We start from the raw sequence: 14,371 nt of genomic DNA, 5'->3' as shown, positions 1-14,371 counted from the left end.
GCCGCAAGTGGCTCTTTAGCCATGTCCTCGTGGCTCCTAGAATCTTTTTAGATAGGCTAGGGAAAAGGGAAAACGATGGGGAAGGGTGATAATTTTGTTTTTGTTTTGCAATAGTAGATAGAAACAACATGGAATGCCATTTTTTACGTACGAATCTCATTTGGTTTTAAGTTAAGAATACAGTAATATGCGGCTTTACATTTTTTGAGGCTGCAGTTATATTGTTTTTTGGTCCGCTATGGCTCTTTAGACAATTTGGGTTGCCTACCCCTACCTCGAGTCTAGTCCGAATATCCATCCATCCACTATCTGCTCCGCTTATCCTCACCAGGATCCCAGGGGTGCTGGAGCCCATCCTAGCTATCTTCGGGCAGTGAGCAGGGGACACCCTGAACTGGTTGCCGGCCAGTCGCAGGATACACAGAGACAGACAACTCACTCATTCACACCTAGGGACAATTCAGACTGGCCAATTAACCTGACGTGCATGGAATATGGGAGGAAACTGGGGTGCCCGGAGGAAACCTACGTAAGCATGGGGAGAACATGCAAACTCCACACAGGAAGGCTGGTACTGGTCAGAATAATATTAACAAAGAACCATGACCCAAAATGGGGTTGGATGAGTCGTGCAGGAGGTCTAAAAGTTTGTTTTTTAAATTTGTATTATTTTACTGAAGTTAGAGTAAGAATCATCCTGAAAGGGGGATGACTTCACCTGCAGTCCATTCTCAAAGTTTCTTCATTTTCCTCATGCTGAGGTTTTTGAGTTTGTCCTTGTCCTCATGAAGGTTTTAGATCAGGGGATGTTGTTATAATAGTCTGTGGTCTGTAAAGCCCTTCTGTTTAAGGGCTATACAAATAAACATGATTTGACTTGAATTGACCATGTTTTACGTACTTTAATTGAGAAGTTGGTGAGATCACATGCCTGTCACTCGATTACAAATAAACCGGAAACGGTTTGACTGCTTGGCATAAGAAAATTAAAACTGTATACAGTAGTGCTGAAGACTACGTAATATTTATTAGATTAAAGTACATATCATATAATTCCACCCTTTGATATATATTTATCGATCGATCATTACCTTCAAAATTGCCTTTAATGAAAAGTATCAATCTACTTTATTTTGTATGAAATATTCAAACCGGAAGTTGTGTAACATCTAACTCAACCCACCGAAAAGCAGTAAACAGGAATGCTAGCTATTCGGAAACATTCTTTGAACGCTTCTGCGTGTTGTTCTGTATAGTTGGACATTTTACCTATATGAGGTAATGGAAGACGACATTCTGACGACGTTGAAAATACTCATTATTGGAGAAAGTGGCGTCGGGAAGTCCAGGTAAATAAGAAAAAAAAAGCAGGGAGGGACTTTTTCTATATGCTAACTGCTAACTCCGGCTAGCAAGCTCGTCAACTAACTGGTAAATACCGTTTAAAGTCCGAAGTCAGTTTATCACTTTGTTCGAATAACCAATACAGAAACTACTGATATGCCTTCAAATCATTGTTTTGCAGTTCTAAGATAAAATTACGCAAGCCCAGCTGGCCAACTAGGGGGAGATGGTGACACAATTGCTCGGAAGGATTGCGTTGACATTCATCAGGGATGGTGTGACAAAAAATATAATTATATTTCGAAGTCTGAGCTATAAACATCACATAACTTGACCCCAAGTATAAATGTGCGATTCCAATTATAAGCCTGTGCTTAGTGAGTCATAAACATTCGTAAAACATGACTATGAGGGTAGAATGCGTTTGAGAGTGATTCAGGGTTTCCACCGGAAAACTTAGTAAGCCTGGTTCCCTGACATGTGCAATTACTGTATTAAGCAGCGGTCCTTAAGCTTTTCTCTATCAAGGGCTGATTTACTGTCTGACAATATTTTTACGACTAAGGCCTCTAACAACAATAATTTGAAGCATAAGTGTCAATATTTAAGTGCAAAATCTTACTGCAACACACTTCGGTTGCTATTGGAATGTTTATCACATGTGGGCGGTAATAAAAGAAAACCCCAAACCATATATTCTTTGCGCCAAGCCTGTTTGTTTTTTAGGTCTTCTTGCGCTACTTGGTGTGTTCTTGATGACGACTCCTCGAACTATAACGACTTATCTTTGCGCCATTGTCAAAGGTTTTTATGAGCACTAGTTTTTTAACTCAACTATTGAAGGCATGTCTAGTGTAATTGTAACACCACATCGTGAGCTGAAGTTATTCACAATACTGATTGGTTTTCAGCACAGAAATTTGGTTTTTATTCATCTCCTGTTGTATCTTTATTCCCAATGTGACAGTTGAACACCAGAAAACTGCCAGGTTGTTTGGTGTGAGCACAGCGGTGTCAATAAAACAATAATAAGAACAATAATAGGAATACAAGAATTTAATAATAATTCTTAAAAATTCAAACTTGTTTTTGTTTCTGTCGCTACCAAATGACCCACAGCCCGGTACCGGACCACAGGCGCAGGGTAGGGAACCGCTTGGGGAAATTGGTGACTTGGTGTGATGGCTGAAAACAATGTTTCAGTTTTTGTGTGAAACTCATGATACAACAAGGGTGGGGGAGTGCAAAGGGAAGTCTCACTGCAGCCAGCAATTAATATTTTTGAATATTAAGTCAAGTCAAGTCGTGTTTATTTGTATAGCGCTTAGTCACAAGAAGTCTCAAAGGGTTTTACAGACTACAGACTATTAAAACACCATCCCCTGATCTAAAACCTGCACGAGAGCATAAGAAAACTCAAAACCTCAGCGTGAGGAAATTTTCTTTTTTTTCTGTATTCCTCCCTTTTTCTCTCTTCTCTTTCTGTCTCTCTCCCGTTTTCTTTATCTCTGTCTTTCTTTCTCGCGTTGTCTCTTTATTCTTCTTCTCTCTCTGTCTCACTCTTTCTCTCTGTATTTTTCTTTGTTCCTAATTCTTTCTCCCTGCCTCTCACTACCTCTTGCTCTCTATTTTTCTTTCTTTCCATCTTTCTCCCTCTTTCTTTCTCTTTCACTTTCTATCTGCCTATTCTCCTCTTTCTTTCTTCTTCTCTTTAATTTTCTCTTTTTTCTTTCTGTTCTTTTTTCGCTCTCGCTCTCTCACTCTTTCACACTCTCACATTCACGCTCTCACTCTCTCACTTTCTCTCTCACTCTCTCACTTTCTCTCTCTCTCTCACTTTCTCTCTCTCTCTCTCTCTTTTTTCCAATCTACTAATCCGACCCCTGTGAAAATGGTTTCTCACCATGTGGGTCCCAAGCTAAAATGAGTTTGACATCCCTGGTCTACTCTGTTTTTTTAATGCACCATATTAATTGGAACAAAAGCTTTATGGTCCTCCAGGCTTATAAGGCACTAAGAGAAATCTTGTGTGGCATTGCATTAAATCAAACCAAACTAAACTGCGAATATTCAACAAAATGCAATAACACTATGGTAATAACATTATTTCTTATTTTATGAATGGTATCAAGCTGGTAGGCTTTCGGGCCAACTGTAACAAAAATCAGCTCTCAGCTTCAAAAAGTTTGCTGACCATTCATGCATAAATTGTTTATTCCTTTTGATGAGCAAGAAATCCAGTGTCATTCAACAGCAAGCAGAATTAATGATAAGTCTGAGGCCTCGCCTGTCATAGGTAGCCTTAATTAATTTAAGCCAGCAATAAATGTTTCCAGCCCAACAATATACAGCATATACCGTTTTTACCTTAATAATATTGGCTTCATCGATCGTTACGGAAGGCATTTTTGTGTGGCTTTTCCGTCAATATGATTGAGATGATATGAGATTCACCTTTGTTTATATTTACAAAAACGTATCATTTTGAAACCAGATCTTCCAATGTTCCATTTATTTTCTATCGACGAGGCCGAGGGCAACATTTTAACTTTCCAGGGAGCAATTTTCTCTCATTGTACAAAAAAAAGCTTTTGGATGGCATAACTTTAATATCAAGTAACAGCCTTAAATGCACCAGGGAGATTTTGGCCCAGTCATGGCTTCCATTTATCAGAAAAACGACTTGAGCGTGATCCATTTTTAGTGAGGCTTCGGTGTTGCTTTTGCAGGGATGCATTTGGTAAAGCGTTTAGACTTAATCACACGTAGCAACTCTGTCCCACTAACAATGATGTCATCTTGCAGTAAGCACAAAACAGTCAATCGAGCCAGATGGTTCTTTGGTATACATTCTTTATCATCATAAACGTATACGTCAACTTTTAAATATGTCTGTTCCGGTCTTTTATTGTGTTGCTTTCATCCGAGCCTTTCCATTTCCTTGATCCTCTCTGCAGCCTCCTCTTAAGATTCACAGATGACACGTTTGACCCCGAGCAAACGGCGACTATTGGTGAGTCATGCCCATGAGCTCTTTTGATAAAGATACATTTTTCACAAAGGGGATCAACTCTCGTTTAAATGTCTAGGACTTGATGTCTGTAGTCAAACTACCCAAATCCTTTGAAATACATTGAAGAAATGGTTCATCAAAACAATTCTGAAGGTCAAGGCTTTTGAGGCTACTGTTTAACTTGGCCAGCTTGGATTCTTCGATAAACAAACGTCTGCATTCAAGTCAGGTTTTCTTTGTTGACTCTAAATCCAAAATGACTTTTAATCTGTTGTCATTCTTTTTCAACAAAAGTAATTCTCCCACCTGGAGCAATACAGCTGTCTGCTTGCCTTTCCTTTGTCACGTGAACTTGTTGACACAAATCTCAATTGTGTTTTGTCAGGCGGTAAACTGAGGCACACATCGACCCAGCATTCAATACATTAGAGATCGCAGATTATTTTAGCAGCTGCTCACCAGTGTTTGTGGAAAAGAAAGACAATAAATTGACGTATGTTTTATACTTAGAACATTTACTGAACATACGTGAACGAGCTTGATAGACTCCTTACTGGAAAAAAAAATGGAGAGACTGTTCCGAAGGTAAAAATATTTGTCATGGATAGGCTGTCCTTCATGTGTGTCTGCAACAATATTTGAACTCTCCTAATGGGACACACAGATGTCGTTATTGGCATTTGTTTCTGTGTAAAGTGCATGCATTATCTCGCATGTCCTCGGTTTAGTTCTTTACTTCTCTAATATTTTGAAACACATCACTCTCTCGAACTATTATCGACTGGTTGCTTTTTTTTGTAGGTGTTGACTTCAAGGTGAAGACCATCAGTGTTGATGGAAATAAGGCCAAGCTGGCAATATGGGTAAATAAATAATTCAGTTTAAAGTACTGTGGTGGTGCTGTTCTATATATTGTCCACATGATGGCGCTCACGTGTCGTTGACTCTTTCATTTTTCCTGATCCTTCTATTTGTCCTCCCTTTGAGCCTTTAGGTTTCTATGGATTTTTTTGATTCCTTTTTAAACATGAGATGGGTTTTTTCCGCAGGACACCGCTGGACAGGAACGTTTCCGGACCTTGACGCCCAGTTACTACCGCGGTGCACAAGGAGTAATCCTAGGTAGACCTTCATTGCCCGGCAGCACTCATTGCGTTCATGTTTGGAGTGGACACTATTGAGGAAAAAATCCAAGTGTATAATTCCATTTTTTTGTGGCATTAGTTTTTGCTTGACACTACATTGTGCTCTTGGTTTAACTTTAAAGATTTGTTAAACTGTAGGTCACATTGCAAAGGAAAATATAATGTTAACATAAGTCAAATCATTTTGTATTGCCGCAAATTTACTTCCTCGCTGGGTAAAATGCACTAATCTTAATAAGGAATTGCTTCCATGATTATTTTTCCGTTTTTTTTTTTGCTTTGTTTTGGGCGACAGTGTACGACGTGACCAGACGAGAAACTTTCACCAAACTGGAGAATTGGCTCAATGAACTGGAGACGTACTGTACAAGGAACGATCTGGTGAAAATGCTCGTCGGAAACAAGATAGATAAGGTATGCGCTCTTTCAAATGTTGGCTGTTTGAGCTGTAGGTCATTTTAATGTTATGTATTATTTCTTAATTGAATGCTTAATACACAGGATGGCTTGGGCTTTTTAAATAAAATAAATGCATACACATTTTTTAAATGTTATTTTGTACCTTCATTTAAATGGTGTCTTCCCTTCAAAGTTATTAGTTTCGAAATATGGCACCCCCATAAAACAAAAGAAATATAATCACAGATTTCGTACATTGCAGTATGGATATTTAGAAAAAATGGAAAAGATTTTATTAAAACAAGACAACAAAACATAAATTTGACGTTTGCCTGATTTTCCTATCTGCTATATTAAAAAAAGATGTAGTAATCTCTATTTTTATAGAAAAAATACATAATAAAGAAATGTGATACTTAAAAATGTCTCTATAACTAAACAGTTTAGTCTTTCAAAGTGCACGTAAACTTAAAGGTGTGTGTTAATTAGCGCTTCCTACTGTTAAAAACACTTCATTCAATAATTTAAAAAAACTCTATTGATTTCATTGATTAACAAAAATACATCAACTATCATATGAATGTTCATTTTTCAGAATACTTGCCGGTCGAGAAATGGGCATTTTTTTGACATAATATGAGCCGTACCTTTTGCTGTTATGTGTACCCTTAAAGCAAGAGACTGGGCTTTTTTTTAAATATAATTGCTGTTTGATCACCTTGAGTTTTGCAGTTTGTTTTCTTCCTTTTGTTTTTAGTACTCGTTTTTGATCGCATGACAGGATACAGCGACATCTAAGGGCAAATAATACACACTGTCCCTTCAATATCACCAATTAATGTCCTCCTTTGTGGTTATGTTCTAAAAAGAAATGATTTAATTTAATCTTTCTTAAATAATATTTATTTATGCATAGTACTATATTAATATGATATCAATAATTTCTTAAAGGTTTAGGTTAAAATCTAATGTACCCTTGCAATTTCCTTATTTATCCCCATCTGAGAACTAATCCATCATGCGTGTCAATAGATGTCCAAAAGAAGTTACAGCCATTGGACTAAAAGGGCACGGCAGACCCGCCCACATATTTCCAACGGCTCACGTTAAACCGACATGCCCGTGGCTGTGGACTTCCAAAGTATTATGAATTCATTGTGTCCTGTTCTTTGGAGAAAGAAAAAAAAATCATGAATGCCCTCAAATACTCACAGTAGTTGGGAGCTCCACCCTGCACCCCTCAAATAAACCATTACTACGTCTTTGTTTCAGGAAAACCACGAACTTGACAGGGCCGAAGGGCTGAAGTTTGCAAGAAAAAATTCCATGCTTTTTATAGGTAAGCCAGGAGGATTTTTCTGCTCTCTGGAAACTGAAAAATGTTTCACTAATACCCCAAATAATTTTTTTGTACCATATTTTCTGGACTATGAGGCACCCTCAAAAATTGGCCCGAAATTAGATTGTGCGGCTTATAACAACGTGCACCCTGTATGCGGACAAAACTAGAAAAGTGGTTACCATATTTGTGCAATAACTATAAGGAGTGTGATGATGAGATATAAGATACATTTCCATGTGTAGTAGGTATCCCTAATTGATAGGATTTGGCCCACTCCACGCTTCAATCTGGGTTCGACCCCGGTTGCATCCAATTTTATGCAATGTTGATCAGTGATGTATTCCGACTGACCAATGCGCAAATAGTACGGCACTATTTTATTTATTGTGGAACCCCAGCCTGTACAGTTATCTCAATTCCATGCACTTTATAGTCCGGCGCATCTTATTCAGTTGGGCAAAAAAGTATTTAGTCAACCACCAATTCTAAGTTAGGCTAGGCCACTCCAGGACTGTGAGATGCTTCTTACGAAGACAATCCTTTGTTCCCCTGGCTATGTATTTGGGTTGGATCATCTTCAATGCCCTTGCAAAAGGAAATTTTCACTCTAAATCTCTTGATACATGGCCCCATTGATTCCTTCCTTTACACAGATCACTTGTCCTGGTCCCCTTTGCAGGGAAACAGCCCCAAAGCATGATGTTTCCAACCCTATGCTTCACACTGTGTATGGTGTGATGTAATCCAGTATTCTTCCTTCTCCAAACACAAGAATCGTTTTTTTTTCTACCAAAAAGTTCCATTTTGGTTTCATCTGATCCAAGACATTCTCATAGTCCTCTTTTGGATCATCCAATTGCTCTCTAGCAAACAGTAGATGGGGCTGTACGTGTACTGGTTTCTGTAGGGGGACACGTCTGACAATGCATGATTTGAGTCCATGGCGACGCATTGTGTGACTGATAGTAGCCTTTGTTACTGTAGTCCCAGCTCTCTGTAGGTCATTCACTAGATCCCATTGTGTGATTCTGGGATATTTTCTCTCCGTTCTTTATAACATCTTGACACCATGGGGTGAGATATTGCATAGAGCACCAGCTCGAGGGAGATTATCAGTGGTCTTGTATGCCGTCCATTTTCTAATAATTGCTCCCACATTTACACCATGATTTCTTTACACCACTCATTTTACCTATGTAGATTCAGTCTTCCCAGTCTGGTGCAGGTCTACAATTTTGTCTCTGGTATCCTTTGACAGCTCTCTGGTCTTGACTGTCTGAGGTTGTGGACAGGGGTCTTTAACAACGATAATGAGTTAAAACAGAAGCCATTAATACATGTAACAAGTGAAACCTCGTTATACGCCATTAGAAGTTAGACCTCTTTGACAGCCAGAAATATTGGTCACCAAATACTTATTTTCCTGTTGTAAGTAAATTATTTAAAAATCAAACAATTTGGTTTTCTGTTTGTTGTTTTTCATATTTTGTCTCTCATGGTGGAGGTTTACCTATGTACAGGCCGCTCTAATCTTTTCAAGTAGAAAAACTTGCACAATTGGTGGTTGACTAAATACTTATTTGCCTCACTGCATTTGAAAGAAATATCACAGAAGGCTTTCTGTGTCATCGCCTTACAATCTGTTCAAAAATCATACTTCAAAAAGTCAGCTGCTGCACACATTTTCCCCGTGAAGGAGTTCATACTCCTTACTGAGATTTTGAACTCTGTCCTCAGAGGCAAGCGCCAAGACCCGCGATGGCGTCCAATGCGCCTTCGAAGAACTGGTGGAGAAAGTCATCCAAAGTCCGGGATTGTGGCAGAGCGAGAGCCATGGCCGAGCCGTGCAGCTTACCGACGAGGACGCCGGTGAAGGCAGCTGCGGCGGCTACTGCTCGCTGCTCTGAAAGCGTTTTTTTACGACACAAAGGTGTGAAAACCCAACGCACATTTTACACAGAACTCCGCTTCCGTCCTTCTCCCTACTTCTCACTCGTTACGGCTTCGTGAGATGAGGAACCAGACCGTGAGTTGGATCCTCCACTCTGCCTGTGTTCGCACAAGCGCTACATTTGCACATGTTATTTAAAAAGGTGCGCTCCAAATGCAAAACGCCGCTCGGCCTTGGTCACGACAACATCGGATGCGATTTGTTTTGAATCAGTTTTGTTGGTTTCAAAGGAAGGACTCACATATAGCATTTTTTTTTCCTTTTTCGAAAGGAAGCGAGTCTGATCAGTGAAACCAAAGTGTGTAATAACTTTAAGTAAGCTTATTGTGTTGCTTTTCTTGGCTGAGGAATAAGTTGAGCTGGCTGTTTCAGAGCGGGTACAATGAAAACAAACCGATAGTTGACCTAATTACCGTATTTGTTTGTGTATAACACGCACTAGGTATAAAATTTTGTTTTCTCGGTTTAAACTTTGTGGTCGCCTGGGAATCGAACCCAGTCGCGGACATTGCATAACAATGAAATAGATGACATTCCAAAAAGCAGTACATTTTTGTCTATTTTTCACACTTTTTTCACCGTGTGAGAGACACATGTTAATTTGTAATGCATTTCACATGTTACAATGACAATACATTTTATTCTATTCATTGTGACAAATTGGTCAATATAACAATGTGAAATGCTCAACGAAATTAACATTTGTCTCCTGACTAAAAGTATTGTGATAACGAGATAAAACCTAATGCCTTTTTGTTTGTCTTGTATATCACTGAGGGTCCAGTAGTAAGGAGTGAGCGCACTCACTGCCTTGACGCGGGATCGATTCTTATTGCAGCAAGTGCTGTTCGACTGATCAATCGGTAAATCTTCGTGAATAACGTGCACCCAAAGTTTGAGTACTTTTTAGGTAAGAACAAATGCACGTTATATGTCAACAAATACGGTAACTAGAGGCTGTGACACTGGCTAAAGTGTGTAGCGCCTGTGACGCTGACATTAACAGGTAGTATCGCCGACAGGGTTAATATCAATCTCCAAACAGAATCAAATGGGCTAGATAACTATGCTTTCAGTTTTTGGAGATCACAAGCTTTTTGTAATCTGTATTGCCCACTCCACTCAAAGTGAAAATGCATCATATTCCTTCCTACAAGTTCTAGGCTTCTTGATGAAATGACTTTATGCCGTCATGCCGGAAAATTAATGAACCCGCCTCCAAACATACAGTCGGGATTTGATTGTTCAACAAATCTACCGAGTGAGGTGTCAAGTATATTCCTCAAGCCACAGATGTTCTACAATGCCAAACCGTCTCTTTAAGTCCCTCGCAACACTTCACTAACGGCTCGGGTTTCGCCCACGCAATTGCCTCATTTACTCTGAATATAATAGACTTAGCAAGTGTTTCGGATGACATTTTACCACTTTTATCGACTATGACTTGAAAGCTGCGCAAGTGGATGAAGCAAACGGATTGGCACCGGCCAAAAAAGCTCACCGAAGAGTGGGAACGCCTGGAGTCATTGTGGCACTTCCATAGGGCGCGCCCTCATTTTAGTTCAGACGGCTCAGATCAGCGATATCACTAACAGCGTTCGCGATGAAGGAAAAGCATTCAATATTAAACAAACTGGGAAAGTGCTGGCTAAACTTAAGAAGTTGGTGCCACACATTGCTGATGGGTTTGGCAGTAGTGCTGGTGTTCAATCTGATCTGAGCGTCTGATCTTTTTAATACAGGGATTGTGAAAGTGACATGGATTGCACACAATGTCTGATCACAATGGGATCTTTTTTTCTTCTTTTTTTATTTGCATGCGGCACTGCCTTACCTTTTATTATTTAAGAGACCCGTTTTGTACATGTAGTTTAGCTTAACTCGGGGGTGTCAAACGTAGGCCCATGGGACAAATCAGGCCCGCCAACAGATTTAATCTTGGCCGTGAGACATTACTGAGAGAAGCACTAGAGAAAAATGTGCAAAAATGACCTGCAGTTTAAATATGTCCACTGGATGTCGCCAAAGCCATCGCCACTCCTAACCACCCACTTTATTTGTATATGCTGACTTCCATTTATCAACCAGAGAACAATTGAGAAAACACTCATCCCAATGCTATTTGACTTAAACTATAATTTGTGGACACACTTTTTAAGACAATACGATTGGATGCCTTTCTTAATAATCAACTGCAAAATTTGCTACCAAACTATGCCAAATGATTGATAATGATCAGTTAACACTTAGTTCAAAGGATACAAAATAAAAAATATCACCAAGAATGTCTTTGCAAACATTTGAAGAGGCTTTAGCTCCTTTCTATAAAAATTTTCCAATTTTTTAGAAGAAAATCAATTAAAAACTCATAGACGTTCAAATCATTAGCTCAATCATTTAAAATGATAGTGTTTGTGTGCTATTTTAGTTACTTTTCACTTTGCATGAGTCTCAGAGTTAAATAATTGGTGGTGGAAGAAAATTCAGTTATATATTTTTTCAGAGTTAATAAACACTACAAGACATTGAATCTTAGTAAAGAAAAAGCATCCATCCATCCATTATCTGCACAGCTTATCCTCAGTAGGGTCGCAGGGGTGCTGGAGCCCATCCCAGCTTTCTTCGGGCAGTGGGCAGTGGACACCCTGAACTGGTTGCCAGCCAGTCGCAGGGCACACAGAAACAAAGAACTTACTGGCTCATTCACATCCAGGGACAATTTGGACCGGCCAATTAACCTGACATGCATTTTTTTAAAATGTGGGAGGAAACCGGAGTGCCCGGAGGAAACCCACGCAAGCACGGGAGAACATGCAAGCCAAAACTGTGCCGCACACGCGCTAACCACTGTGTTGCCTTGCTGCAAGAGAAAAAACCTCAATGATTTAATTTTACACCTTTAAATCATTATTGCAATGTATTTGTGAGCCTCTCAAAGATCTCCAGCCCTTCAACTAATACACTTTTTATGTCATTAATTTGCTAGTCTGGTCCCTTTGAGAGAGCATTTTTTTACCGTGTGGCCCTAAGCTAAAATGAGTTTGACACCCCTGGGTTAACTCGGACACTACCTGCCCTATTGCTGTCAATGTTGGTGAATGAGTTCAGATACAATGTTTTCATCAACTATTGAGGGAATATGTTTCTAATATTGTATTGCATAATGATATGTGCTTTTTTATGTTTGCAAATATGAGTCATGAAGTACATTTTTGTAGTTTAGCAATTGATTGGATCATTCCTAAGTTGTAAAGCTGAATGTATAGAGACAGTATTCACTACAAACGGCCCCTTTTTTTCTTTTATGTGAAAATATTGTTGTTACTACACACTCTCCAAGCTGTGTGAATGCAATAAACAATAATGAAAGGGAAGATCTCTCTCGTCATTCCTGCCAATAACACCGCTGTCACAGTTGCCATGTTGGAAATGTCGCTGTTAGGTGAGGGCTTTTTCACTGAGCGCCCTCCGCATTCCGCGGCCCTCCGAATAAAGGATGGTGTTTGAACAGTGTCGGAGGAAGCCTCACACCCCAGACGTGTGATGGGACTAAATCATCTTTTTTTTTGGCAGACTCCTCTTGGGGAAACGACCGCGGCCGTAATTCATCCTACCAACGCTTTAACCGGGATGTGCATAATTCCTGGGCCGTTATGAAAGGCTTAGGGTTGGCAGCGCGAGTGACGGGGAGGTGGAGCACTCGTAACGTGTTCCTCATCAGGCCTCCGTCTGGAAATATGTCTCGCTCAAACACTAACCGAGGCCTTCATGTGGTGCCACTGTGTGCCGAAGTGTACGCGCCGCCATATCCGCGTGCCTACATCGGAAAAACAGCATCGAGGGAAAAGGGGCTTCAAATGACAGGTGCTTATTTCTGAGATGTATTTACAGCAGAACCTCTGCATATGAGCTCAACTTGTTCCAGGATTGTGCGCGAATTGCTCGCGTAACTGGCAAATTTTTCTGATATGAAATAATTAAAAACTAATCGGTCCGCTCCTGTCTTCACTAAAGCATCCAAGTTAGAGGTAAAATCAAGGTCGGGCCTTATATGTCAATCATTACGTTCGGGTTCGGGTTTTGTGAGGTCTACAAACTTAATACTTACAACTGTGAAAGTCAAATGTTAGTGACCAAATTAAAGTGTTAACTTTTATTACATTGTAACTGAATGGATCAAAATATTTTTCACTTAATTCTGAGGCTTAGAAATACTGTCAGAATAAGACTACTTGTCATATATTTGTCGACATTAGAACGTGTTGGTGCTTGGGTAAGATACTGCATCAATCTTTTTGTTCTTCTGGTTACTTAGTTACTTTTTACATATTCTAAACCTTGTTATTTAAATTTAAAACATTTATTTGTATGGCATGGTTCAGGCAACGAATTGCAACTCAAAAGTACTCTGTTAAAGCATTCTACAGTAAGGAAATAAAATCCATTCCTTTTTCCTGAGCCAACAACTGAAAAATGCCAAATACAGAGACAACTCCAATGGTTCAAATACAAACTAACACAATTTGAAAATAATTGATGGCGAGGCACAGACTAACCATGTGAGGAAAGTAAACTGGTTTACAATTTATTTCATATGTCTGTGTCGTTTATAGTGTCATTTCATTATCTGTTTATTTATTAAAAAGTTATTTTAGAGTGTTTCCGTTTTCCAAAAATATCCATTTAAAATGTATTTTTGCTTTTATGTAAAAAAATCCAAATCTGGTTTTGAGTCAAGTCATGTTTATTTGAATAGCCCTTAATAAGAAATCTCAATGCCCTGCACAGAACGTAGACTTTAGACTATTATTACACCATCCTCTGATTTAATATGTACATAACGACTAGGAAAAACTTAGTGTCATCTGCATAGCTATTGAAACTATTATACATGCGAATAACATGAACGGAAGCATATAAATGTCAAAAAGAAGGGGATGAAGTATTGAGCCCTGAAGAACGCCACAGGTAACACTGAAGGTCTCACCATATCTAACACATTGCGTCATTTATGAGAGGTCGGATCTGAACCATGAGAGATTTTTTTTTTGCCATCCTGGAAAAAAACACTTTGCAGAAGAATTATTTATATAAAAAAAAATACATATTTTTTTACCTAATGTCTTTTTTGACAGAAACAAGTCATTACAAATTTCTTGAGCAGCTTTTCATTCAAT

The 14,371-nt window shown here is 39.1% G+C and overlaps 1 protein-coding gene across 1 annotated transcript; it reads left to right on the top strand.

Annotated features, from left to right (window-relative positions):
• The first annotated feature begins 1,173 nt into the window (after positions 1-1,173).
• On the top strand, positions 1,174-12,568 carry rab18a (RAB18A, member RAS oncogene family). Its single transcript, XM_088322552.1, has 7 exons — positions 1,174-1,349; positions 4,302-4,357; positions 5,159-5,220; positions 5,407-5,479; positions 5,798-5,916; positions 7,174-7,240; positions 8,981-12,568. The coding sequence occupies exons 1-7, from the start codon at positions 1,282-1,284 to the stop codon at positions 9,148-9,150; spliced, it is 615 nt and encodes a 204-aa protein (XP_088178678.1). The 5' UTR covers positions 1,174-1,281; the 3' UTR covers positions 9,151-12,568.
• The last annotated feature ends 1,803 nt before the right edge of the window (positions 12,569-14,371 follow it).

The sequence above is a fragment of the Urocampus carinirostris genome, chromosome 18 (assembly GCF_059441175.1).
Source record: "Urocampus carinirostris isolate Australia breed hairy pipefish chromosome 18, RoL_Ucar_1.0, whole genome shotgun sequence".
NCBI classification, from domain to species: Eukaryota; Metazoa; Chordata; class Actinopteri; order Syngnathiformes; family Syngnathidae; genus Urocampus; species Urocampus carinirostris.
The sequence above is the reverse complement of the archived record's forward strand: the minus strand, read 5'-3'. Positions and strand labels throughout refer to the sequence as shown.

Bases quoted from the DNA above. Each gene is read 5' to 3' on its own strand.
- rab18a (XM_088322552.1), top strand. From the start codon at position 1,282: ATGGAAGACGACATTCTGACGACGTTGAAAATACTCATTATTGGAGAA. The intron at 5,221-5,406 runs GTAAATAAATAA...TTTTTTCCGCAG, and splicing joins AGGCCAAGCTGGCAATATGG to GACACCGCTGGACAGGAACG. The intron at 5,917-7,173 runs GTATGCGCTCTT...TCTTTGTTTCAG, and splicing joins TCGGAAACAAGATAGATAAG to GAAAACCACGAACTTGACAG.